The sequence below is a fragment of the Mytilus californianus genome, unplaced genomic scaffold, assembly GCF_021869535.1.
Source record: "Mytilus californianus isolate M0D057914Y unplaced genomic scaffold, xbMytCali1.0.p SCAF_5, whole genome shotgun sequence".
NCBI lineage: Eukaryota > Metazoa > Mollusca > Bivalvia > Mytilida > Mytilidae > Mytilus > Mytilus californianus.
The window spans coordinates 71,415,239-71,441,198 of NW_026262701.1; the positions used below are offsets into that span (position 1 = coordinate 71,415,239).

At 31.0% G+C, this 25,960-nt stretch overlaps 1 protein-coding gene across 1 annotated transcript; it reads right to left on the bottom strand.

Annotated features, from left to right (window-relative positions):
• Positions 1–1,962: 1,962 nt before the first annotated feature.
• On the bottom strand, positions 1,963–25,960 carry LOC127702999 (TBC1 domain family member 23-like). The gene is made up of 17 exons (XM_052207370.1): positions 25,926–25,960; positions 22,454–22,562; positions 21,419–21,524; positions 20,611–20,818; positions 19,853–19,976; positions 19,214–19,338; positions 17,174–17,220; positions 16,712–16,815; positions 14,838–14,966; positions 12,892–12,987; positions 10,875–10,950; positions 10,105–10,242; positions 9,316–9,449; positions 7,167–7,285; positions 6,468–6,547; positions 5,690–5,819; positions 1,963–4,682 (listed from the first exon to the last, which is right to left on the bottom strand). Exons 1-17 carry the CDS (start codon positions 25,952–25,954, stop codon positions 4,406–4,408), a joined length of 2,031 nt encoding a protein of 676 aa, XP_052063330.1. The 5' UTR covers positions 25,955–25,960; the 3' UTR covers positions 1,963–4,405.

A 25,960-nucleotide genomic window follows, 5' to 3' on the forward strand; every position in this document is an offset into this window, starting at 1 on the left:
CATTCAGCAAATTTTGATAGCAAATGATAAACAATGGTCTCTAATTTCTCACAAACTAAATCAAAGATTTTGTGCCATCTGCTTTCAAAGTATAAATACTTGCTAACACAAAAAAAAACTTTCATAACAAAACCTACGAAGCAGTTCAACCAATATACACATTGATAATAAATAATGATCATATGTATAAATAAATAACTATATTATTCAGTTTACAACCAATAAAATTCATAATATATTTTCTGGAAAAAGATGTGATGTTAGATACAGAATGATTCACTGTAATCATATCTAAAATCTAGTTTTCAGTTCCTGTAATAAATATGGGGCTCACGGTAGCCAGTATTGCTCACCTGGTAAAGGAAAAATAATAGCAGCTCCTTATTATTCAAATGACTAATAATGATTGTAATATAACTAATGATACACATAACATGCCGAGAGTAACCATCAGGCTTTAAAAGCAAAGCAAAAACTTTATCATAATCAGAACCAATTATTTATACATTCATTATATTCTTTTTCAGCGTGAAGTAATAAATTAATGTTCCCCATTTAATTTTTTTATGATAATAAATATTTAATCGATTTTATCCAGATTTAAAAAAAAATCATCTAACCAAATCTGCAATATGACTGCAAATGATTTTCTTGTCCTGTGGATTCATTAATTTTCTTTGGATACCAATTTACTTGGATTCCGTTGATACCTCGAAACCACAAATTTAAACGTTCACCGAATTACAAAATGTTCTATAGGAATATAGGGTGACTTAAACAAAACCAAGAAATCAAATATCCATGAATATGCAAGTTTTTCTCAATCCACGAAAACGAATATCCATGAAAATAAATTAATAAACAGTATTCTCTTTCAAACTGAAACCAAAATTAAATTGTTAACTGTTCCCCATTAAATTTATGTGATTTAATAAATAACATTTAATCAAGTTTAAAATAATTTTCTAACCAAATCTTCAACAGGACTGATTTTCATTGTATTGGATAGGATGTTTTTGCTTAAATTAAAATAAATTATTTACTTACTTATCATAAATCATAAGGGTATGAGGGTATAATTGTTTAGCTCATGCCTAACTTGCCGTTATTGACAATAATAATTCACAATTTTTTTAAATGGGTTAAATTGCAGCCACTTACAATAATTATTTGATAGTATCATGAATTCCTATTATTATAAATCACATCATACTGTACTAGAATCACAAATTTCTTCATGCTTACCCATTGTAAGTAAAATGTATATCATGAGTATATATTAAATGATAAACCTATATAATTGTTTGAAATAAGTCCCATTATATTTAACAGGGCACAGGACATTTGCGCTTTTTTACCTGTAACATAACAGGACACTTGCACTTAAAAAATATGGACATTTGCACTTTAAACTTTGATACACCTAAACCAAATTGACCGGACATTTGTGCTTTTTACCTTTATAAGTTTACCTGTAATCTTAACTAGATTTACCAAAGTCAAGGGATGGCAACATTCCTATGGACTTATTGAAATTAATTTTCCAAAAAAAACAGAAGAATCCTGTGGGGTATTGGTCAGTTAAAAAGTAACCCAACCACTAAAGAAAGGACAACTTTAAGCTGTATATAAATTAATGAATGTGCTGTTTTTTTGTGTTTTTTTTGTTTTTTTTTCATATCAAATGATTTTTAAACTTTTAACTATGATAACTGAAATGTTATGTTTACAAAGCTCAAATGTCCTGTAGAAAAAGGGCAGCTGTATCTAACACAACTATTTCTTTAAATGTTATTATAAATCAAATATGTACTAGTATTTAAACAAAATGTTTAATTTTTTAAGCAAACACTTATCTTGAAAGCAGACATGTCACTCATTTCATTTGAATTTTGTATTTTGGAATCATAAAGTAGGTTTTTTTCAAAGACCAGAAATAGCTACTGTCAAACTATACATATATCAAAGACCAGAAATAGCTACTGTCAAACTATACATATATCAACAGTCTCATGTATATATAATTTTGATTCTGGAACACTTAAAATAAACAAATTTATATTTTTTTTTAAATAAAATAAACATGCCATACCAATAAAACAAAATAGGCTCCATAACATTTATGATGATTTTGGAAGCTAAACAACATCTCCATACAAAGAAGTCTTTTAAAAAAAAAAAGAAAAATACATCAATATTTTAGAAAATACAGATAGGTTTATGTGCTTGTTTTGAGTGACAAGCATTTGAAAAAGTAGAATTTTTGGCAATAGAAATATATTTCTAGATTTTTCATATGAAATGTATGGGAAGAAATGAATTTTGAGCTGTATGAGGAGCAAGAATTTCATAAGTGTATTTTTAACATGTTAAAGATTTTTTTTTTAATTTGTCAATAACTGGGTTGCTGGTGGTAATTTTTTAAATACATTGTTCATGCTAAAGCTAGAGGGGCCACACTCTAAAAGGAACAGTTGAAAATGTAAGCAGCAAACATATTTAAGACTATGAGTCACAGGTAGTAGTACTGAACAATTCTTGTAAAACATGCAGCGATATCGTATTTTTTGTTCGAAATTGACTAAATGATAACTTTTCTGAACGATATCAATAAATCTGAATAATTTTTTTTATCATTTGCTCACATCTTCATGGTCATAAACATTTATAACAGAATATAACTGGGCTTAGAAGTTTTTCATTCTTACATATCACACTCTGAATATATAATGTAAGGGCTTATTTATACAATAATTACCATCATGCAATATTGATGGAAGTAAAATTAATTAAATTTAATCAAATTTTCTGTCATAATAATAGTAGGCTGAGTTTTGTGCATATTCATGTTTTGTGTGCACCTATTTTTTTCCAAGTTTCTTCTATTTGGCGAAATTCTGATGTTACAAGCCATACATGACTGTGAGCGTCTGCAATATTTTTATGATGCAAACAAATTCTCATCATTTTCATAAAATATGAAATAATAACTTTTGCAAACTTAAATGAGTTTGAATCATCTTTAATTAAATGAAAAGTCATGTTTTTATCAGCAATGGGTACACGTGTAGGACAAAACAGAAACAACCAATAAGGGGATAAGAAAATATACAGCATTTAAAGGCATTGTAAATACTTAATTTTTAATTCAATTTATATTATAATATTGATTAGTCAAATAACTCAATTGATTTGGAAAACTAAGGAGAAACTATGGTGTCTTCTACTTTGAAGGAAAAAAAATATGACAACAAGTGCAAATAAACATATAGAAAATGACAATTTCTGTACACTTAAGTGTCTGTTATACTGTAAAAAAAAAAAACACAGCCAATGTGGCAATATAATTCTGGAGTAAAATTATGCATACACTATAAAATTTTCTATGGTATGTTGTTTTTTAAATCGGATTAGCTCTTTTGAGATGATTTTATGAATATTGCACAACGTTGCTTACCAGGTATAAAGAAGCCCTTACTATTGCTAATCTAAAATCAATCTATTGAACACATCAACACTTTACAATCACAAGAATCAAAGACTTATTTGGCCAGGTGGCATTTTGTATTACTGCTTTCTTTAACTGATTTTTATAAAAGAAAAAAAAAATTCCTGCTCCAAATTCAAAGTGGAACAATCAAACTACTGAAGATTCATTCATTTTCATGGGTTCTTATTTTTATGGAAACAGGATTTCATGGTTCTGACAAATTCTGCAATCAAACCTATAGGAAATCTGTATTTTGTATCTAACATTTTAATTCACCAATTTCCATGAAATCCTGGAAAATAAGTACCTTGTAAATAATAATGAATCCAGTAAATTAATATCATTTTAATATTTAATACTTTAATTTTCGAATAGTTTGTCCTTGAGCATCACTGAAGAGACATTTATTGCTTACATCCACTGTATTTGAACTTTGGTGGATAGTTGTCTCATTGGCAATCATACCACATCTCCTTATTTTTATATTCACACTCATAAAACTGATTGTATCTACAATCTTGCATTGAATTTCATTCTTTTCTCTCACTCTTTATATCTGGCTTTCTAATAAATCTCTCTATAATAAATGCAGCTTTTCAAATCAAATGCCTTTTAATACTTATTCTTATCCTTAAAAATTCCATTTCACTTTTATAAACAGTATCTTATATTTATCTGCCCACCCACACATCAGAATGCCTTACAAAGATTAAACCTGGCCAAATGAGCCTTAACTTTATTATTAATTGCTTAATTATTACGATTTTGTCTGAAAATATGCAACAAGCTGCTTATGTCATGGTGAGGCTCAGGGTTTTTGACAGCAATCACCAATTAAAATCAATCATTGTTATAATCTCTTCGTATTCAGCATTTATGTTAATGGTATCCTCACGAACAACTATCACATATGAATTATCTGTCTAACGCATCTAAAACTTTAACTATTTGTTGTTTAATCCTTTTAGTAGCTTCTCCGGCATTTGGAATTAAGAATCTGTCCATATCAGTCACTTCAACGGAATCATCCTCTAAAGAACCATATTTAAATGTTATCAACTCAGGATGGCGTTTTTTAGATGTTATTTTCACAATACTTCCCAATGCCCTTCGAGACTGGATATGTGCCATCCCTTTTCTTATTGGAATTTCACGTAAAATATACATATGATTGTCTGTTACTAGAATATAACTGAAAAAAAAATATAACAAATATAATGTCTGACACTTATTAAACTAATTCATGTCATTGTCATATCAAAATACTGATTTTGTGACTATATACGAGGGTCGTAATGGGGGATACCTTCATGATGAATAGGGGTAAAAAATCTTGCCAAATGACGTTAACATTAATTTTTGGTGCATGACGATAAAATGTACATTTTCTTTATGACGATAAAAAAATCGACTGATTTTGATGAATCACATTAAATTTTTTCTAAAAATAACGGTAACAGATAATTATTTGAGACCTCTGACGAATCACGATAAAATTTTAACCAATATGACACTAACGGTAGGCGAAAATGACCGTTTGAGCTTGACGGTAAAGGACATTCCTATGTTTTTGAAGTAACACCTTACATGTACACACTATGGAATATTGTTGCAAAAGTATAACAAACAAACTGGTATTTATTCCTAATAATAATTAGATGTAAGTTTCAAAGATAACTGCCATATCCTAAACATTTTGTACATTTCATTGTCTGTCTATTGTAAAAACTATGTGTATATTGTAATTCTTCAAAAATCTAGTAAAATCTATTCCAACCTTCACAGGTGATAGTTGAAACATTGATAGCTCTTGCCTGTTATAAAAATTGTTAGCATTGCTCTATTCTAGCAGTTTGATCTGAACCATTCCATCTTCAGTTCAAAAGTTTTAAAAGATCGAAATACAATCTAGTTGAAGGCCATATAGTACACCATAGTTGTTAACATCTATGTCATTTGGTCTCTTTAGCAGATCACACCACATATCCTTATTATTATCGTTTTATTTTGTTTTTGTTTTTTTGTTTTTATTCAAATAGGTACATACTTACATGTGTTCTTTGCCAGTGATTGAATACAGATCTTTTAGATTTTCAAGTATTTTGGCTTCGAACATCACTGAAGAGAGATTTATTGTCGAAATGCGTATCTGGTGCAGTAAAATTGGTAGGTTAACGTTATTGTAAATAAAAGCCATACCTTGGGAACATAAAACCATTTGATCCGACAGCATTACATTTACAAGAGTATAGTATATCTGGTTTCTTTAACCATGTATCCAAGCTCACTTTCTCTTTTGAATCTTCATCAGAAGAATTAGGTAACTCCTCTGCTTAAACAAAAAAACAATAACTGCTTTATTAATACATTTTGAAGACTACAAAGTCAAAATCATTATCAAGCGAATATAAAAATCGATGTATTTCATGGCTGCATTAGCGAAGACTTTCCATTTTTAATTCCATTCTTGAATGATCTTTCTAAACCTGAAAGTGCTGTTCCAAAATTTATAGGGTGGGTGGGATGGGAGGTACTCAAATTAATTAAATATGGATGGTTCCATTTTCCTTATTTTGTAAGAATTATAAGTAAAATGAAATTTTTTATCTTATTGGAGGTCTTGTGTCTTAAAAAAGTGCCTTCCATGTTTCCTATGCATTTAATTGTGGAACAGCTATAACTTAATACTTCTCTTCATTTCTAAATCATCTTCTCTTTAAAAAAAGCATTATTTAACTGCAATGAACCAGATAGCAGTTATAAATGTTTTGTAATGTTAAAAATCAGTTTCTAAATGGTCACTAAGACGCTTAAATGATCACATTTGTAACAATCATAAAAAGGGTATATCATTTAGTCAGCAAATCTGCACTTGGTATTCAATGATTAACTCAATGTTTGTCATGTATAAAATTGTTTTATTCAAGCAAGTCATTACTATTTAATATCAAAAAGAAATAGAATGCTGTATACTGACCATCTTCATCATCACCTATAGAGAATACATTATCCATGTTTCTGTATCTTTTACCCACTCGATCTGTATTACTCACATGTCTGTAAATACAAAAGCATATCACAGATTTTCAAATTTTTTGGTCAATCAAATTAATACCGTATTAGGGTGTGTATTATACACACTTTTTACCCAAGACATACAATAGGTAGATGGGGTGCATATCATACAGTACTGTAGGCTCTGGAGAACTTTTTTTCTTTCTTATTGTATTATTTCAAAGAACAGGTGTGTCAATTTCCTGAAATCTACAAAACTATGTACAGTGAACTGCTATCATGGAGGAACAACTTTTTCCTGAATAGGATACGGCTAAAAAATATTGGAAAGAATTTTATCCTAGCTTATCAAACTTCAGTTCAAAAAACATTTTAAACTTTTATTTCTTGCTCTTATTAAATAAAATACAAATCTATATTTCTGGGAACATACAAATAATGGCTATAGAGTAACATGGATTCATTATTATTTGTTGGAGTATAATTTTCTTTTTATTTCAAGGTTAAAGGTTAACCATGGATATAAGTGTTCAGCAAATTACAAAAATTTCTACAGAAATTGCTTCATACACAAAAACAAGTATTTATGAAGCACATTTTAACCCAATCCAAGGAAATTGGTACCTATAAGAATAACTGAATCTTTAGTATACAAATATACCTTTCAACTTGTTGGTTTTCATTTTTGATATAGTCAGTCAATTTTTGTTTCATTTCCGCTGATTTACTCTTGACAGCTCCAGACAATTTTCCAAATAATGATTCTGACTCATCCTTATTCTGGAATATAAGATTAATGTATATTTAAATATACTTGTATATATACCTAAAAATATATATGAATCTTAAAAATGAGATGGAAATCTAAACTACATATTGGATTGAGTACTGACATGTTTTTTTATCCCCAGCTTAGTATATTTTTCAGATTTTGATTGGCCAATGACAAGTCGTTAAAAAACCCATAGCCCCAGGTGTTTTTAACCCATATACCTAGGTGTTACTACCCATTATCCCCGGAGAACTTCACAAGCATTTTCCTTAGTTCCGTGTTTGGTCACAGTGATAATCCATGATGTCTGTAATTAAATATGTAATCCACTAACAATTTATCATATTATGCCGATCCTTGGCATTCATTTTAGTAAATGCGTCACTTGGCTACCATGCTGTCAATGAATGGGACTAATGCCCTAGTTATGCAAATAACCCACTTTGACGTCATGCCGTCTATCAAGTAACACTCACGACATTGAGTCCCAGATTTGATTTATTCTAGTTTCTGTCTCTGAATGAAAAACATCTTATATTTGACTACCTGTAGGGTTCTACACCCAGTAAAAAATATGTCAAATTTCCAGATTTCAATAAGACTTTTTTCAAATAATAAAAAAAAAGTTGCTTTCATGTAACACTTTGTGCCGGAATTTCCAAAAAAATCACCCAATTCAGACTAAGATCAGGGATAAATTTGTTATCTCAGATATGAAAATATATAACTTATAATATACCCTTCAGAGGTTATAGATGTCTCTTTAAGTTTGTGTCTTTTAGAATATTGTACTCGTGTCAAATTTTTGTTCATCTCGGTTGAGTTTATTCACAACTTTTAAAAGGAATTAAAAAATGTCATACTGATGTTTGTCCATTGACCTCTGACCTCTGGATGACTGTTTTTGGTTATCGCATGTTTTTGGGTCAATTTTCTCATTGATATAAACCCTACTTCTCCTTATTTCATACATGCTATAATTAACATATGTAAGATGACTGGTAAAGCATTCCAAAACTAGAACGTTGAAAGTGACGCCACCAAAATTCAAACTTGATCTGTGTTTTGTGGTAATACAGAGTTCACGAAAATGGTCGGTCCTGTCGGTCCTGTCGGTCAAAATGAGGCTCGGACCAGTATTTTGAAGGCTAGTGCCGGTCCCAATGACCGATGTAAAAACGGCCGTTGTAGTGCATATTTCGGCACTTTTTTACATCGGTTATTAGATGTACCGCAACTGTTTCCAATAAGTGTTTACATCGGTTATCAGATGTATCCGCTGCCAATTTCCGGTACTGGTTTACGGATTTATTATAAACAAACCAAAGCGGCGATCTACACGTGGCCTACTTAATTTGTCCATAGAGCCATCCCTGGCAAACAATCGGCGATTGAACCCTACAATGGAGCAAACAAATACTGTAACAGCCGAGAAAGTGATTCAGATGATGAAATGGATAGTGAAGATGACTTTAAATAAGAACAATCAGAAGACCTGAACTGGTCTTTCATTGTTAATTTGCCTGTGGGTGCGAAGAATAAAACTAATATTAATAAAGTTATTTTTCGATAAAATATGTTATCAATTTTTTTTCAGGATAAAATTGAGAGATTTTGTAGGACTGGCTTAAATTTTGTAGGACTGACAAATAATCATGCTTTGTCGGTCCCATGACCGACGGGTCAAAATAAGTTTTCGCGAACTCTGGTAATAAGCATTGTGTATGAGTTTCATAACATTTGGTTGAGGCAAACTCAAGTAACAGAACGGAAACTAAAAATTTTGCAATTTTTCCATTTGTAAAGGGGCATAACTCTAGAACGGTTAAAGTGACACCACCAAAATTCAAACTTGATCTGTGTTTAGTGGTAATAAGCATTGTGTATAAGTTTCATAACATTTGGTTGAGGCAAACTTAAGTAAGAGAACGGAAACCAATTTTGGGACGTACGTACGGATGTACGTACGTACGTACAGACGGACAAGGGTAAAACTTAATGACCCCACCGCTACGGCGGGGGCATAAAAAACAAATACCTTAGAAGATGGACGGAAATCTTCTCCACTTTCTAAATCACTAGAAGCTGCCTCAGGATTGCATATTATACAATGTTTAGAATTATGGTTTGTTAATCCGTCGCTCAATCTGTCCTTCATTAACTGATGAACAGCTGAAACAAAATAAAAAGTAAATTAATAAATATAAAGATTGATATTTTCTAGCTAATAACCAGTTTATAGGAAAAAAGACTATACTGTGAAAAGTATGAAAGGATCACAAAAATTTGACATGTGCTTCCTTTGTGTAAGTTTATCATGAAAATGAATGAAGAATAATACAAAAAACAGCTGACACCTAATTTTTAGTAATCTCATGACCCCATATCTCAGTAAATTTTCAAATGCTCATTAGTCAAAATGATGCATGCTGATATTTTGATACTTTGTATTGTCATTTCTATTTAACTAATTCATACCAGTCCATTATCAAATAAACATAATAGGATTTTCTTTCAGTCTTGTACTTTTTACAAAGAAGAGTTACTCCCCTTGCCCATTTTTTTTTATATCAAATATATTTTTCTTTTAAGCAAAGATTCTACATTTATATGACAGCCTTAGTCAATATGTTTATAACATCAATCTTGCTGTAAAAATCATTTCCTGGAAGATTTTTTATACCTAAATAACTATATGTCTGTAATGCCTCAACGAAACAATTTTGTCAGTTTAAGCAATTATTACTTAAATGCACAGTCAAGAGATTCTAAACTAGAATCAGAGGTGAAATTTAAACTTGCATGTCATTACTTAAAAATGTAATACCTGAGTAACCTCCCTTGGCAAAGCTGATGAACTGGTAATGTTTTTGTAAAAAGTTGGCTATAACCATGTAAACATATTGGTCCTCCTCTTCACGGCCACTACCAATAAAACATAAGTGTTCACCTCCTGATATGGATCCTTTAATAAAATTAAATAGTATAAATATTGAAGCACTGGACAGCACATTCGGCAAAAATTATCCAGTAATGTTATGGAGGTTTATACTACAGTAAATTCATAAATTTTTGCATTGTTTTTATTAATTTAAATTCAGAAATTGTTGTGAAGTTTTTATTAATGCAATTAATGTGAGTGGATGACAATTACAATAATAAGAACATTTTGATATATTATACTTATATCTGTATGCATTTATTCCTGAAATCGCAATAATTAACCTTGCATTTTAGGCCATTCTTCAAAAATAGCAATAATAAATGCACGCAATAATTTCTGAATTTACAGTATTTTGAAGAGACTGATTTAACAAAAAAAACCAACACATTTTATATATCCATAATTGGTCAGTAATCATAAGCTACAGAAAACTGTTGATTTTCTTATTCGTGGGATACGAATTTTCATGGGTATAGGTAAACCCCGAATTTAAATGCTCAACAAAGTACACATTATCTATAGGCTTGCATACAGACTTTGAAATATCCATGAAAATACAATTTGAACTCAATCCATGAAAATTGATATCCAAGAAAATAATAAAATCAAGAGTAGATTGCTTTTATCAATATATTTTTCGCCACCATACCTACCAGCATTAATGCTTTGTTGTTGAGCAGCTAACAATGCCTGTACAGCAGTATTAAATTCCATTGGATTCTGTAACATCTGTAAGATAAAGGAATCATCCTTAACTCACATAGCAGCAAAGTGCATTAAAGCAGTGCATTAAAACAGTGCATTATTAAGCAACTGTATAATATCAAGAAGCAAATTCCTGTTTCAAGATCCTTGCCGCTCAAAAGAAACATGTATCTGTCTTCTCAAACTTTAGATCTCAAGAAAACTTGATTAAGATTATTCAAGAAACATTTCTTCCACATAGCAGCAAAATGCATTAAAACAGGGATTATTGAGCGGCTGTACAACAACAAGAAGCAAATACCTGTTTCACGATCTTTGCCGCTCAAATGAAACATGTATCTGTCTTCCCAAACTTTAGATCTCAAGAATACTTGATTAAGATTATTCAAATAGCAATTCTTCCTCATAGCAGCAAAATGCATTAAAACAGGGATTATTTAGTGGCTGTATAACATCAAGAAGCTAATACCTGTATTTCATGACAGGCCAGATTTAAGCTGTTTTGTTTAGGCTCAATCTAAATGATAAATGTGTCTGGCTTCCCAAACTTTCGATCTTGAACATGCCTGATGAAGACATGTCATATGCACAAACATTGGTATTGTTGGTTATATTAGAGCAATATAAAAATAATAATAGGTCAACCTTCGGCCTTCAATATTGAGTAAAACCCATAACATTGAGTCATCTATAAAAGGCATCAATATGACAAGTACACTTTAAGATAACCACCAAGTTGGTAAAATATTATAATCTTAAGAATATAATCCAATGCAAAATAATTAAATAATACTCCAATGTTCTACAATATAAAGCATCACAAATCAAGTTATTTCGATATCACAAACTAGTCAAAACATTTACTAAATTTTATCATCGGTATAAGGACATCATTCGTAAATATAGCTCAACATGCAGACTTCTTATACGTTCAGGTATTTCACATCCAATTTTTTATGGAAATATTCTTTATAAAGCACAAAAATGTCAGTATTCACCTCTGAAGCTAACAAAACCTTTAAATAGACTTATTAAGAAGGGATATAGTTACGATACTGTTGTCAGGTCATTAAAGATTGCATATTTTGGCGTTAATATTGATTCACTTATATGGTCTTTGCATCGGAACTAAACACATTTATTTAAAAACCAGTTGTTGGCATGACACGGGTTATGTTCTTCTCATATATGTTATGATGGTATGATACTAAACCCCTAACGGGAAGGATTGTGCCTGATATTCATATGATGAAGACATAATCTTTCAATCAGTTTAATTGAAGTCTGGAGCTGGCATGTCAGTTAACTGCTAGTAGTCTGTTGTTATTTATGTATCATTGTCATTTTGTTTATTTTCTTTGGTTACCTCTTCTGACATCAGACTCGGACTTCTCTTGAACTGAATTTTAATGTGCGTATTGTTATGCGTTTACTTTTCTACATTGGCTAGAGGTATAGGGGGAGGGTTGAGATCTCATAAACATGTTAAACCCCGCCGCATTTTTGCGCCTGTCCCAAGTCAGGAGCCTCTAGCCTTTGTTAGTCTTGTATTATTTTTAATTTTAGTTTCTTGTGTACAATTTGGAGTTTAGTATGGCGTTCATTATCACTGAACTAGTATATATATTTGTTTAGGGGCCAGCTGAAGGATGCCTCCGGGTGCAGGAATTTCTCGCTGCATTGAAGACCTGTTGGTGACCTTCTGCTGTTGTCTGTTCTATGGTCGGGTTGTTGTCTCTTTGACACATTCCCCATTTCCATTCTCAATTTTACTGTGGATTCATATATTCTCCTTGGTACCAATTTTTGTGGATTTTTGAAAAATTAAGTCTACATACAAGCCAATGGAAATTTTTTTCTTTGTTGAAAATTTGAATTTGTGGTTCACCTGTACTCATGAAAATTGGTATCACACGAATAATAATGAATCCATAGTAATGTATTGTGTAATAAGTTTATACATACTAAGTTCGCATCTAAGTGGAATGCTGTAGGTAAATGGCCATTATTATACTGTTCTGCTGGTCGACAATCCACTACAAAATACTTCACTCCGTCACCCTAGAAAAGTAATTATTAAGATTTACTGTTTTACGCTGTCTTAAATTGTTTACAAAGTTTTAACATGAAAACAGAGCCCACAATTTGAAAATCTCAATTCTCTTTGCCCCATTCTTCGATTTGTATAAGATATTTCAAAATGGGTGTTTACAATAGGAAAACCCCAAAAATCTTTCAGGTCAAAATGTAACACAAAATGCACAATGGCAGTATATAAGTGGGATTCTGTGAAAGTTTCATTGAAATCCAATCAGAAGTTCAGGAGTAGCAGACGTAGAATACCTACCATTTTTTGAAGATATACTGAATCCAATGAACCAGTATAAAATTTAGATACTTTATGACATTTCTTAATGTAGTAAGGAAATGGGGTCTTTTTTCTGGGGGAATTTTGTCCTTGACCTAAACAGAATTTCCCGAGGTCATAATTATCAAAGAAAGCTAGAAATCTGAATAAATGATAATATTCAATCTGAAAATGGTTGGATATAAAATGAATTTATTTGTCTATCATTTAAAATTGTAATTTTATGTTGAAAATTAAAAAAATTCAACAACTTGAGAATAGTACAGTAAAACCTATATAAACTGGACAGCTATGGGACTATGAAAAACCAGTTTGGACAGTGGGTCTGTTCATTCAGGTTTCCGTTTTGACAGGAAGTTATTGATTTGTGACGTCAGGTATTTTGCATGTAAAAGTTCTGTCTCATTGTAAATTGTAAACTAAACCTTTTATAGCGGACCATACAGTATGGGTTTTTCTCATTGTTGAAGGCCTATAATTGCTTACAGCAACTTCATTTGAACTTTGGTGGATAGTTGTCTCATTGGCAATCATACCACATCTCCTTATTTTTATAACAAATACAAATATCGTAATAATCTATTCAGTAAAAGTTATGTCATGATTTGTGTGAAAATATTGTGACATGAACATCACAAGTGATCCCTGCCTTTTCACCATTTAACTACGCACGACCGTTGTTTTGAGTTTTCGTATGCATTGGCTTTAGAAATTTCAGAAATTGGTTGTCCTCCGAATTAAAAAAATTTTTTTTTAACTTTTTTTTAACATATCCTCGTATGTCAAATCGACCTTGGTAGCATCAGTCTCCGACTCGTCAGTTTCATTTTCAATTTGAGTTTATTGTTTTCATTTCACATCAGAATCCTTGCATTGCTGGAATTGCTCAACGTTAGTTTGGTTTTACTTACAAGCAAGAATTTTATCAAACAAAATTTCATGATGATCAAAACATTGTCGTACAATGTACCATACCCATAAACTCGACAATGGAATATCATCATTTGGGTCTTCTTCATTATCAGGGTCATTGGTTTCGGGGTTCACAACAGGGAAGCAAGCATTTTGAAAACACGATGTAAATTTCTTACTCCCTGATTGGAAAAGTTTATCAAAGTAACAACGTAAATTCTATCCGAGATATATTGGGTGTTTCTTTTAGTTTATTTTAATTAATACTTAAATAGTGTTTCAATAATAAAGCTCATTACTGTTAGTTCATGGTTTAACACCTTGCTAATTAATCATCCTTAAAAATGATCTTGTATAAACAATTATGCTTTGATTCCATCAATACTGTTATCATGTTAAATTAATCAAACAAACCGGATTTGACAGGTAATAAATAATGTAATTATAAGTATTAGGACTGCATAATTAGATTGGAATTCAGAATACACAGGGTCCGGTTTACAAAGGGTATTTTTACAAAGACTTTGAAGGGGAAAAAGTGGGACTTCAATTTTTGGCCAGAATGGACAGGAAACAGGCTTATTCAGGGTCGGGGTTTACACAGGTTTGACTGTATTTGGACAATACTCACTGATCCTGGTTGGCAAGCTTGTAACAATTCTGCTACTGACACAGGTAAACAGAGGGCCTGAGTAACACTAACTTCAAATTCTTCTCTAACAGGGACTAGACTAACACCAAACAATGGACCCTGGTAATCCTACAATTACAAAATAATACGTCATCATAGTCAAGGATAAGGCTGTATGTTTACTAACTTGATATCTTTCTGTTAGTCAGTAAAAATTCTTTTTTTCTACTTTCACTTTCAGTTTAACATGACTAGGCCAATGAGAAGATATATGTACATTACATTACATATTACTGTAAATTCAGAAATTATTGCGTGCATTTATTATTGCGACTTTGTCATTTTAGACTAAAATGCGATTTTAATTTTTGCGATATTGAGAAAAATCCTGTTTAATTCATATAAAAAATTTCAAAATGCAAGTTTAAATTATTGCAATTATAACACCATAGCATTTTTCGCAATAATAAAAACATCGCAATAATTTCTGAATTTACAGTATATTATCATTTTATGTTAATATTGATATTGTGCATGTGGGAGATATAAAGAAGAGAATTTTTCTCTAGACAGTAGTTTTACTATAGCAGATTTCCTTCTCATTACAAATTTCAAAATGTTTTCTCTTTGCATCATCATCTAACCAAATACCAGAATCATTTTACAACAGAAAGTAAATTTAAATCTGTACAGAAAGTAAATCTAGATCTGTACAGAAGTAAATTTAGATCTGTACAGAAGTAAATTTAGATCTGTACAGAAAGTAAATTTAGATCTGTATATAAATCTTTTAAGTAACGTGTCAACTTTTTGATGGATGGTTAAATGCTCTCTGTTCCGTTTATATGCAGGTCTTTTTCCAGTTAAATTGCTTTAACAGTATTTCAAATATTTCTTAAAAATAATGTAAAACAAGATTGTGTGAAGGGCAATACATTATAATCTACTAGTTAATTAAGCAATTTTTTAACATATATATTGTAGATGAAAAATACCTAACAATTATCACTAAAAACCGATGTTTTGGTATTAAATACAAACTATAAGTTAATTTCTGTACAACTTTTTAACATATTTCATATGTTATTAACCAATTTCACATATTGTTGCTAAGTGGTAAAAAAAAGTCTTGTGAACTTAACAGCAAGAAAATTTTGACCCTTCTTTCCAAATTATATGCCATTTTTTTATTTTCTTGTTCAAGCTATATGTCATCCTGTTTATAGCTACACTGTGTAGGTTTTTATTGTGTGTTTTAAATATAGTCTAGATAGGCAAAGAGGACAATTTGTGTGCACTGAAAACTGGTTTAACCACATTTTGTGCATGTTTCAAGTCAGACCATGTGTTTGGTTTTTGTTTGTCCTTATTTGCACATTTATTTTTTAAGGAGTTAGATGTTAGTGATTTGTATGGTCTGTTGTCATGTCCATTATTTTTGACGATTCCCATTATTCTTTTTTTTAAAGTGCCAGTCTTTGTAAGAATCAGGCAATTTAGAAAAAAATCAAAACATGGCCAAAAAAAACCAACCAACCTAACAACCCTATTTTGAAGGTGCCCTCATCCTGAGTTCGAAATGGTAGGTCTTTCGTTTCTACGTGTCTGGTATTTCGAGATATATCTAGATAAATTTTGGTTAGAATGATAGCAAATTACGGAGTTGTCTCCCCTTAATTGTTGATTTCTAGTGCATTTCAACCAAATTATATCTTGAATAACCAGAACTGGGAAAGGAAACAAATGTTATATTCATGCACCATTATACATTCTGAACTCAAATTAATGTAAAGCTGAGTGGGTTTTTGTTTGTCATGTTTCACCACTGCCTGATTCTTAGGCAGATTGGCACTTAAAGTATTAATAAGACTTACTCTTCTGAAAGACTGTGGTGTTCTGGATGCATAGTACTGTGACAAGGAACAGAAATCTTCAATGTCCTCTGCTTCTAGTCCTGATGGAAATGATGTTAACACTTCTACAAATAGATGAAAAAATCTTTTCATTTTGATGAAATAGTATTTCAATTGGTTAAAAAACAATTGAGTAGAAATAAATGATACTGGGTTTCTTCATTTTATTCCCCTACCGACGAAATCAAAGGGGACTTTAGGTTTTGCACTCTGTCCGTCTGTCCGTCCGTCTGTCCATCTGTCAGTCCGGCAAATCAGCTTTCCACACTTTTTTTCTTCGTTCTTGTTACTTTTCATTTTTCACATGAAATAACTTAAAACAAATTTGACACCCAGAGTATCCTGAATTTACAACAATATGTAGTAAAATGAATTGCTATCTTATTTTGCTTCATGATTTTCTTTAATTTATACTTTAAATACCTATGATGGCCTGTTTGGTATCAAGTTCTCCAGCTAAAAGCTGGTCTCTAAAAATGAAAAAAACAACATATTTACTTTTATATAACATTATTTTTTTGTTAGTCTTAGACAACCAACAATGAAGCAACAATAATTAATAATTTTATTTCCTATTATGATTTCCTTGATAGAGGGTTGCTGCTCACAAGGAAGCTGTTAAATCAAGAGTTCCAAGTGGTGAAGTTGAAATCATCCCTTCGTAAATTTTACGGGCGCCATCATGAGTTAGACTGTAATGGAATATCCATTTCACAGATGATAGCTGATATGTTCCAAATGTCGTAACTACAATCCTGTCCCTTTCCCAGAATGTGACCTACCCAATTATACTAATTACCGGGTTTGTACTAACATGAGCAACAAGATGGGTGCCACATGTGGAGCAGGATCCCCTTATCCTTCCGGAACACCTGAGATCACACCCAGTTTTTGGTGGGGTTCATGTTAATCAGTTTTTGGTTTCTATGTTGTGTTTTGTGTACTATTGTTTTTCTGTTGGATTTTCTTTTTTAGCCATGGCGTTGTCAGTTTATTTTCGACTTATATGAGTTTGAATGTCCCTTTGGCATCTTTCGCCTCTCTTCTGTACATGTTGAAATAAAACGATACTGGTAAAAATCAAAATGCTAGTTTTATCTATTGCAATGGTTATTCAAGTGCCCTTTGTTGCATTGATATTGGAATTTACAGTAATCAGTCCATAAATAAGTACAAATGATTTCCTATTATTGGTATGGTATTAGATTTCTGCATTAAATAATCCTGGTCTTTGAATACTTACTGATATTTCAAAATAGAACAAATGCATTCATTATTGTAAGTCATTGTATACTAACAATCATGCAAGATATATTCATGTAATATAACTAGCAAAAAATTTAAAGTGGGTTTAATTTATGTGATGTTCATTCTGCTGCATTTTTTAATCTAATAATAACAATATTTTTTAAATCTCTATAATATAGCCTTTTAGGACTGATTCAGCATATATATGTATTAAGGTGGTACATAACACTACAGGGATATAACTCTTTAAAAATCAGCTGAATGTTTTAATCATGTTCTATACGTCATTTCTGGAATCATGTCTTTCACCGGAAAAGATCGTCAATTTTGCACACCTTTATGACGTCATTTACCAGATAGAAGGCGCGCCTGTATTCCTGCTCTATTAAAAGTTTCCAGCACTTTCATAATCGTCATTCTGTAAGGTAGTATAGAAATAATTTGTGTTCCATAAGTACGTAATCTTGATTCCCGTACGACTGAGGGAGGGTGACCATCTTATTAGATTTTAATTTCCCAAATATTTTGTGCAGTATAAAATCAAACTTTTTCACCTGTTTGCTCAACATGTGTTGGAAGTGACGTTGCCTACATTTTGGTAATGTGGTGATGGAAGTCACATGACAGATTCGTCTAAAAACCGTATCCCGGAACTGCTGTATTGTTAATGAAATATTAAGCTTCTCAATGACCAATATCAGTGTTTGTCAAACTGCTATATATATCCAATGAAATTTTTCCGATAAAGTGTATTTCAAGTTTTTTGAAATTTTATATTTTTGTCAAAGGGTCAAAGTTAATATTTTGTCAAAATTTTATGAAAATTAAACGAGCCAAATTAATTTTAGTCAAGGTGTTTGGTACCACCTTAAAACCAAACACTAATCAATCATCAATCAACCACATTATTATGTCTATCTATCAATTATAGTTTTCAAAATATTATGGTAAGCAAATATGCAAAAAAATGGTAAAAATCATCATTAAAGAGCAATAACTCCAATAAGGAGTCACCAATAGATTTCAGCCATGTTGACTTTAAAAAAGTTCTCCTTTTATCCATGTTAATTTTTTTTTTCAGAGCTTATACATTCTGTGTAAACTGAAACTAAAATAAAACCAAAAACTACAATTCCTCCATGATCTACAAAAAAATTGTATGCAAGTCATAAAGGTTTGATAAACAAGCTGACTAATATGTGTTTCAATACTAACCTTGCATTAACAAGAATGACCAGCGCCATAAAGAAAGCCAGAAATGGATCTCCATGTTGGAAATATACATCCCACATATTCTGTATCACAGGTAAAGTACAGGTGGAAGCAAATAAACTTCTTAACTGAAAATTAAATATGTACATTTCTATTTTTAAACTTGATTCTGTTGTAAATGTAAGCAAAAAAAATATCTGTGTGTTATAAAACCTTTTTTCCTCTGTTTTTATCTGTCTTCTGTGAATTATTCATCCATTCAAACATGATGAGTTCAAAAAGAAAAAAACAAAAATAAATATATCCCATTTCTCATTTTGTGATAAAAAATTGCCTATTGATTAATCAGAACAAAGGTTAAATTAATGTAACACAAAAAATAATTTATATATGGATTGATGAACTACAGAATAACGTCATGTTTTCCCTTCAAATCAGTGGATTCATTTACTGTCGTGAATACCAATTTTTGTGGTTTGATGGACATTGTATTTTCATGGATATTTGGTTTCCTGGTTTTGCCAAAGTCTGAACATGGGATAGTCTCAACCAATCAAATAGCCATTCACCTATCAAATTTAACACACAGGGGAATAATATTATTTGTCAACTGAATGTTTGGATAAATCCACATTTTCTTACCCAGGGTAGAGCATAAGTATCAGGAGTAATTCTTTTTGTGTCCAAAAATGAGGACAGTTCTGGGTCATGATACTGTAGTAGTAACCTAAATAAATGGAATGGTTTTCCATTCTTTTCACAATCTCTGAAATAAAAATAAATAATACATTATAAAGTTTGAACTGTATCACGATTTTTTAATGTTAGAAAAAGGTCACATTTAAATTCATAAATCACATCCCTTTCAATTTTTTTCTTACAGAATTAAGGTTCTCAAAAACATTCAATCAGAAAATCAAACAAAAATCAATCCTCAACATAAGGGCTTATCAATCAACTAAATGTATGATGGGTTAAAAGGTTCCTTTTTCCTTGCATCCATCATCCATCTTTCCTAGAAATTCAATTGAACCCATAAGTTCCATTTGATGTTTACTTTGAGTTTTATTCCCAATCCCAACTCCTCCCTACCCAAGTTTCCAGAGTAAGAAATGATATATATTTTGTACTCACTGGACCTGTAATCTGAAATCTAGAGGATAAAAATAAACTTATCGGGTTATACCTGAATTTGTGTAAATTTGCGACTTTAAATGTGCAATTGTTTTTATCTTTTGTCATGTTTGTTTAGGTTTAAAAGTTTGAGACTGGTTTGACCAGAAATGACTAAAATTTGGAATAATAAAATCTGGTCTGGCCTTGCTTTTCATAAGTAAGTGCCCTCAACAAGTCAAAAAGCATTGCACAAACATTTTGGACATGTTTACGAATCCACTCACCTTGAAATAAATTTGTTCAAAATGGCATAAAAACAATTGTAAATTTCTGCTCTGCTTAATTTCAATGCCAGTAAAGGCTGAATGACTCCTAGCCAATCACATTCTGATTTGTAAGTTTCATTACGGGACTTGCTATAGAAGGTAATAATTGTTTCAAGGTCACTCACAAGAGTGAGTTTATCTTCTTCATCTTCATTTCCAAATTTATCTGAAAAAGAACAAAATATACAGTGTATTCATTAATATTTGTGGAATACAATTTTCATGGATTTTGCGCATAAGGAACACTACAAATTTAAAAACTCAAAAGAAAACCAAATTACTTTGAGCAAAAGATGAAATCACAAATTTAAGGATGTACTTAGGTGAGGTTTAGGAATTTGTGTCAGATGTTTGAACTCTTTGGTTTTTTTCCTTCAATACAGGGTAAAATATTTTGCCCCATAACACCATTTTTCTTTTCATGTAAAAGACTTCAATATCTCATAAAAGTTCATTTATCAAAATTTAAGCAAATTCTATATTTTTTTTCTTTCGATTTGAGACCCAAATAATACCAATGCAAATATAAGGTAAAAGTCTGAGTCAGCCTTTTTCCGCCATATTTTAAAAATCAAATATCTCGAAAAGGAGCTCCATAACCTATCAATATCTTTAGCTTATTTTGATCCTTAACTAATGCTCTTCAGACTTATAGTATCAATTTTAAATTCTATATTTTTTTAAATTCACCTAAGTACATCCTTAAGCACTATTGAAAAAGCAAATTTGAAAAAAAAATCTAAAGACCTTTCCATAAGACAAGTACCTATAAGTGATTTACAATCCTGTCGTATCTGTTCCTGTTCTTTCAAGTCAAACAATCCATCAAATGTTGCCAAAGAATCTCCTTTACCATGTACACCTAAACATATCTAGAAAATAAATCAATAAATCTTATATAAAAAAAAAAAACAGTTTAGAAATTTGATACACAATTTACATTCATGATTTTCTTTCCTTAAAGAGTTCAAAGTATCTTCCCATAAAAATATATATATATTCAAAATATTTTGGGGGACGTTCGTTTAGACCTACCTTCCCCTTTGACAACCTGAGGCCTGGAGTTTCTCCCCGCTGACAAGCCTGGGCCTTCTTATTTTTCCTCCCCTTGGTCGGGTTTGCTTTTCAAACGCAACTTTTTTTTTTATCATGTCTGTTCATTTATAATGAATACTTAAGATTTACTTATTGGTAAAACAAAATAAATTTTTATCCTTTATACCTTCATTAAGCTTAAAATCTGGGCTGTAAATAAATAATTAACAAGAATTTTATTTTGACCTGACATTGAGTAACAAGAGATATATGCATCAATAGCAAAATTTTATTTTGACTATTTCAGCTAAAATATTTTCTTCTTGCAAACATACGAAAAAAAGCATGTGTGATGCATTATTTTAACAGGAATATCTTTGATTCTTTATATGGGCTGTTGCATTAAAACATACATTGCACCTAGGGACATTGAAAATTGGGTAAACACCCAAACAGTTTACAGGTTTAATCCACTATTTTCTACATAAGGAAATGACTGTTCTAAGTCAGGAATATGATTCATTTAACTGTGTTTTAGCTTTTGATTTAGCCATTTTATAATGGACTTTCCGTTTTGAATTTTCCTTGGAATTCGGTATTTTTGTTATTTTACTTTTTACATACATTTCAAACATACGTGTGCAACATAATACTTCACACCATCTCATAGTGGCATGTTCAAAGTTGCCTTCCCTGAGTCCCATGTATGTTTTAATTAAACAGCCATAGTGTATTTGAAATAGATAAAATCTTGCATTAAACTTACCTGCCAAACTTCAGCTCTAAGGTGTGCTGGTACTGGTCTATTTTTACAAATATTTCTCAATGTTCCATAATCACACTCATCTACCAAAGCTGTCTCTAAATCTATTATCCTAAAAAGCAGTCAAAAACTTTTCTTATTATGATCATAACTAGAAAATAGTCCTTAATATTTTTAGGGCACAGATGATTTTCCTTCAAAAATACAAGTTCCTAAAATACTGATCTCAACATTAAATTTTAAAGCCTTTTTCGTGTTTATTTGGGCATACCCAACTATATCAGTCCTATTCAGGACCGATAACTCTGTCGATAAATATTGGCGGGTATACAATGTTGAAATGTATGCAATGACATATTTTTGTAAACAAGTTAAAATTTAAATATTGATTTTTTTTTAATGACTGGATTTTGCTTAAAACATTGAATTAAAAAAATAAATAACAAAAATCATATGCAATGAAGTCTCGTTTAATTTTCAATGAAATAAAAAAAAAATCTATTATCTATAAAATTTGAATTAGAGCATTTTTTTTTTAAACGATTATCGTGAAACATTAATATTTGGTTATTTTTTTAAGCAAAAATCAACTTATCGAAGAATTTTTCAAAATGTTCACATTTTCTTAAAGTTCTTTATGATATACATTTTTTCGGTAGTGTACATGGGAAAGAGAATTATATTTGTACATTTTAGATAACTTGTGTATATCACTATCACTAAACTCTGGAAACATGTGTACACAGGATGTTAATGTCACCTGATGGCTTCTGGTTTGACACGATTTCTTTACATTACCTGACAAGTTGTTGTTACGTAACATTATAACTTAAATCTGATATTCGTATATTGGTCATATTGGTCATAGAAACTTTAAAGGGACATTAACTTAAATTGGTACAGAGCATTTATCTATTGTTGTGCATGATTTTTTCTCTCGAGACGAAAATGTTTTTTTTTCTCAAAAGAATATATTATTTTTTTATATAAAGATAAATTATACAGAAAAAAAGGGAAAACAATCTTTAAAAAAATTTTCTTATAAATTTCAGTGGTAACTATTTTTTTCACTTCACACTTGAAATAATTTATTTTTTATCAAGAAATTAAGAAATCAAACATACCAAAATATCAACGAAGAAAATAACAGAAACAGCACAAATTCTGCATGAAAAATACAAGATGTTTAAGAATACATGCGACACTTCCAAACCCATCCGCCATTTTGAAAAATCTCGAAAAAAATCACTTCAATGTGGGACGTAATTTGCCCTCGATTTAAACTGTTTTAAGTAGAATATTTCACCAGATATTTGTTTAAATAATCTCAATCGAGTTGCAAAGTTTTACTTTTATTTACTGAATTTGTGAATTTGATGTACAAGTAAGACATGGGGTCGTTAGATTTACCATTGAGTCAACAGGGAAATGGTGAAAAAAAGTATGATTTTTACGAATCTCCAGGAACGTAATTTAATCAAAAATTAAACTGTCAGATCCAACATAGATTTATGTTCAAATACCAAGGATATAGTTGCAAAAGTTAGAAAATGGGTCAGATGAATGAGAAAACTGAACTTTATTGAAGCACCTATGCATTTTATATGGGACAAAATGACACAAAATGGCAGCCCGCAACGTCAACAAAGTCATGTGATGTCTTTCTTAGTTGGATATGGATTGATTGATTGATTGTTGGTGTTTAACACCACTGTCAAATCTTTTGGCTTTATCATATTGGTTAGTTTTCATTTGTGGAGGAAGCTGGAGTGCTGGGAGAGAACCTCCAACATTGGGCACAAAAACTGACAATCCTAGTTATTTGTGAGGTCCTTGAAATTTGTATCATTTAATTCTTCACTTAAATAAAGTAGAAATTAATCATTAATTTCTACTTTATTTAAGTAAAGAATTTTCTTTTCAAAGATGTCAAATTATCAACAGATGTGACCCAATTAATTATCACTGATATATCATCAAGGGTTTTGGTGGAAATTCAAGGGATAAACTTCTCTTTTTAAGTTACAATTCTATGAATCAGATGATTAAAATGCCTACATTTTACTTGGATAATGTGTGAAAGAAAATTAAATAAATGACCAGGTTACAGTCAGCATGTTACCAGACAAAAAGAACTATTTAATGACTACAGACTGACAGCTAAGATAATTTTGATTTTTAGCACTATCAAATGATTACTCAATTGAGGGATTGCTACTTATTTGGGGAATAGCTCCCCATTTGGTGGGTTGTCTCCAAAATGTAGGACAGAAAGTCACAGGACAAAAAGTCACGGACAAAAATTCACAGGACAAAAAGTCACAATTCAGTTTTGAGATTATTTTTCTTTGAATAAGAAAACACTTATTTAAAAAAAAAATTTCAAGATCTTTCTCTTACATGATGCAGTCCGGTAAATCCGCCCACATAAGGCTTTGATCGTATGTATTTCTGCTTAATTATATACAAATTGTATCAAATTCAATTTAAATCGTTTCACTGACAAATCAATTTTGAGTAGTTTATCTCATTTCCCAAAAAATATCTGAAATAATTTTTAAAATCAACAAAACAAGTGGGTCATCCGTGTTTTATCGGAAATGTGTTTGTCCGGTAAATCCGCCCATGCACAATAAATATGAATGGAGGGCCAGTTTATCACATATTTATGAAAGAAAAAGGTGATCTATGAATAGACCACTTATAAAGGAATTCCAGATAATCCCCCAAAAAATAAATTTCAAGTCAGAAATGAGTTTTGTAAGCATTGATATGATTATCGTTAGCTTCGGGACTGTTATTATATATCACTAGATATTTTCGTAATAAAGGATTGTTCTTTAAAATTTGACACACAGTGATGATAAATACAGTTCCTATGAATAAAATAGCAGACGAAGTATTCACGGAAGTGACAATATGGAAGTAAATCAAATGGGAGTGGGCGGGTTTACCGGACGGGCAGAATATATTCAAACAATTGTCAACAAATTATTTGTGACTTTTTGTCCTTTCAAATTTGTGACTTTTTGTCCTGTGACTCTCTGTCCGTTTACCATCTCTAACCTGATAAAGATAAGAGCTTGCTACTGATAACATTTTTTTTCAAAAATATTATGGCTTGATCTGCTTGTGCTAACTCAGTAACTGAGTAACTCAATGAATTTGATAGTCCAGACACTTTTGACACATCGGGGGACTTTTTTTTATTTACTTTTTTCTTCGATCCCTTGCTGCAAGGCAATTATTAAAATCAAAATCGAAAAAGACCCTAAGCAGACGTTATATTATCTGAGTAGCACTTCAACTGTTCAATACACTTTTGGCAGACAGTTCTGTACTGCATATGCCTTCGCCCTCTGTGGTTTTTACAAACTGATGATATAAATGGGAAACTTGACTGTTTTTCGTGATTCATGACATGAAATATAATTGTTTATGAACCAATTTACTAATATATTAGTTCGTTATTTACCAACTTGTGTCTTCTGACACTTCCGCCATAGTTGA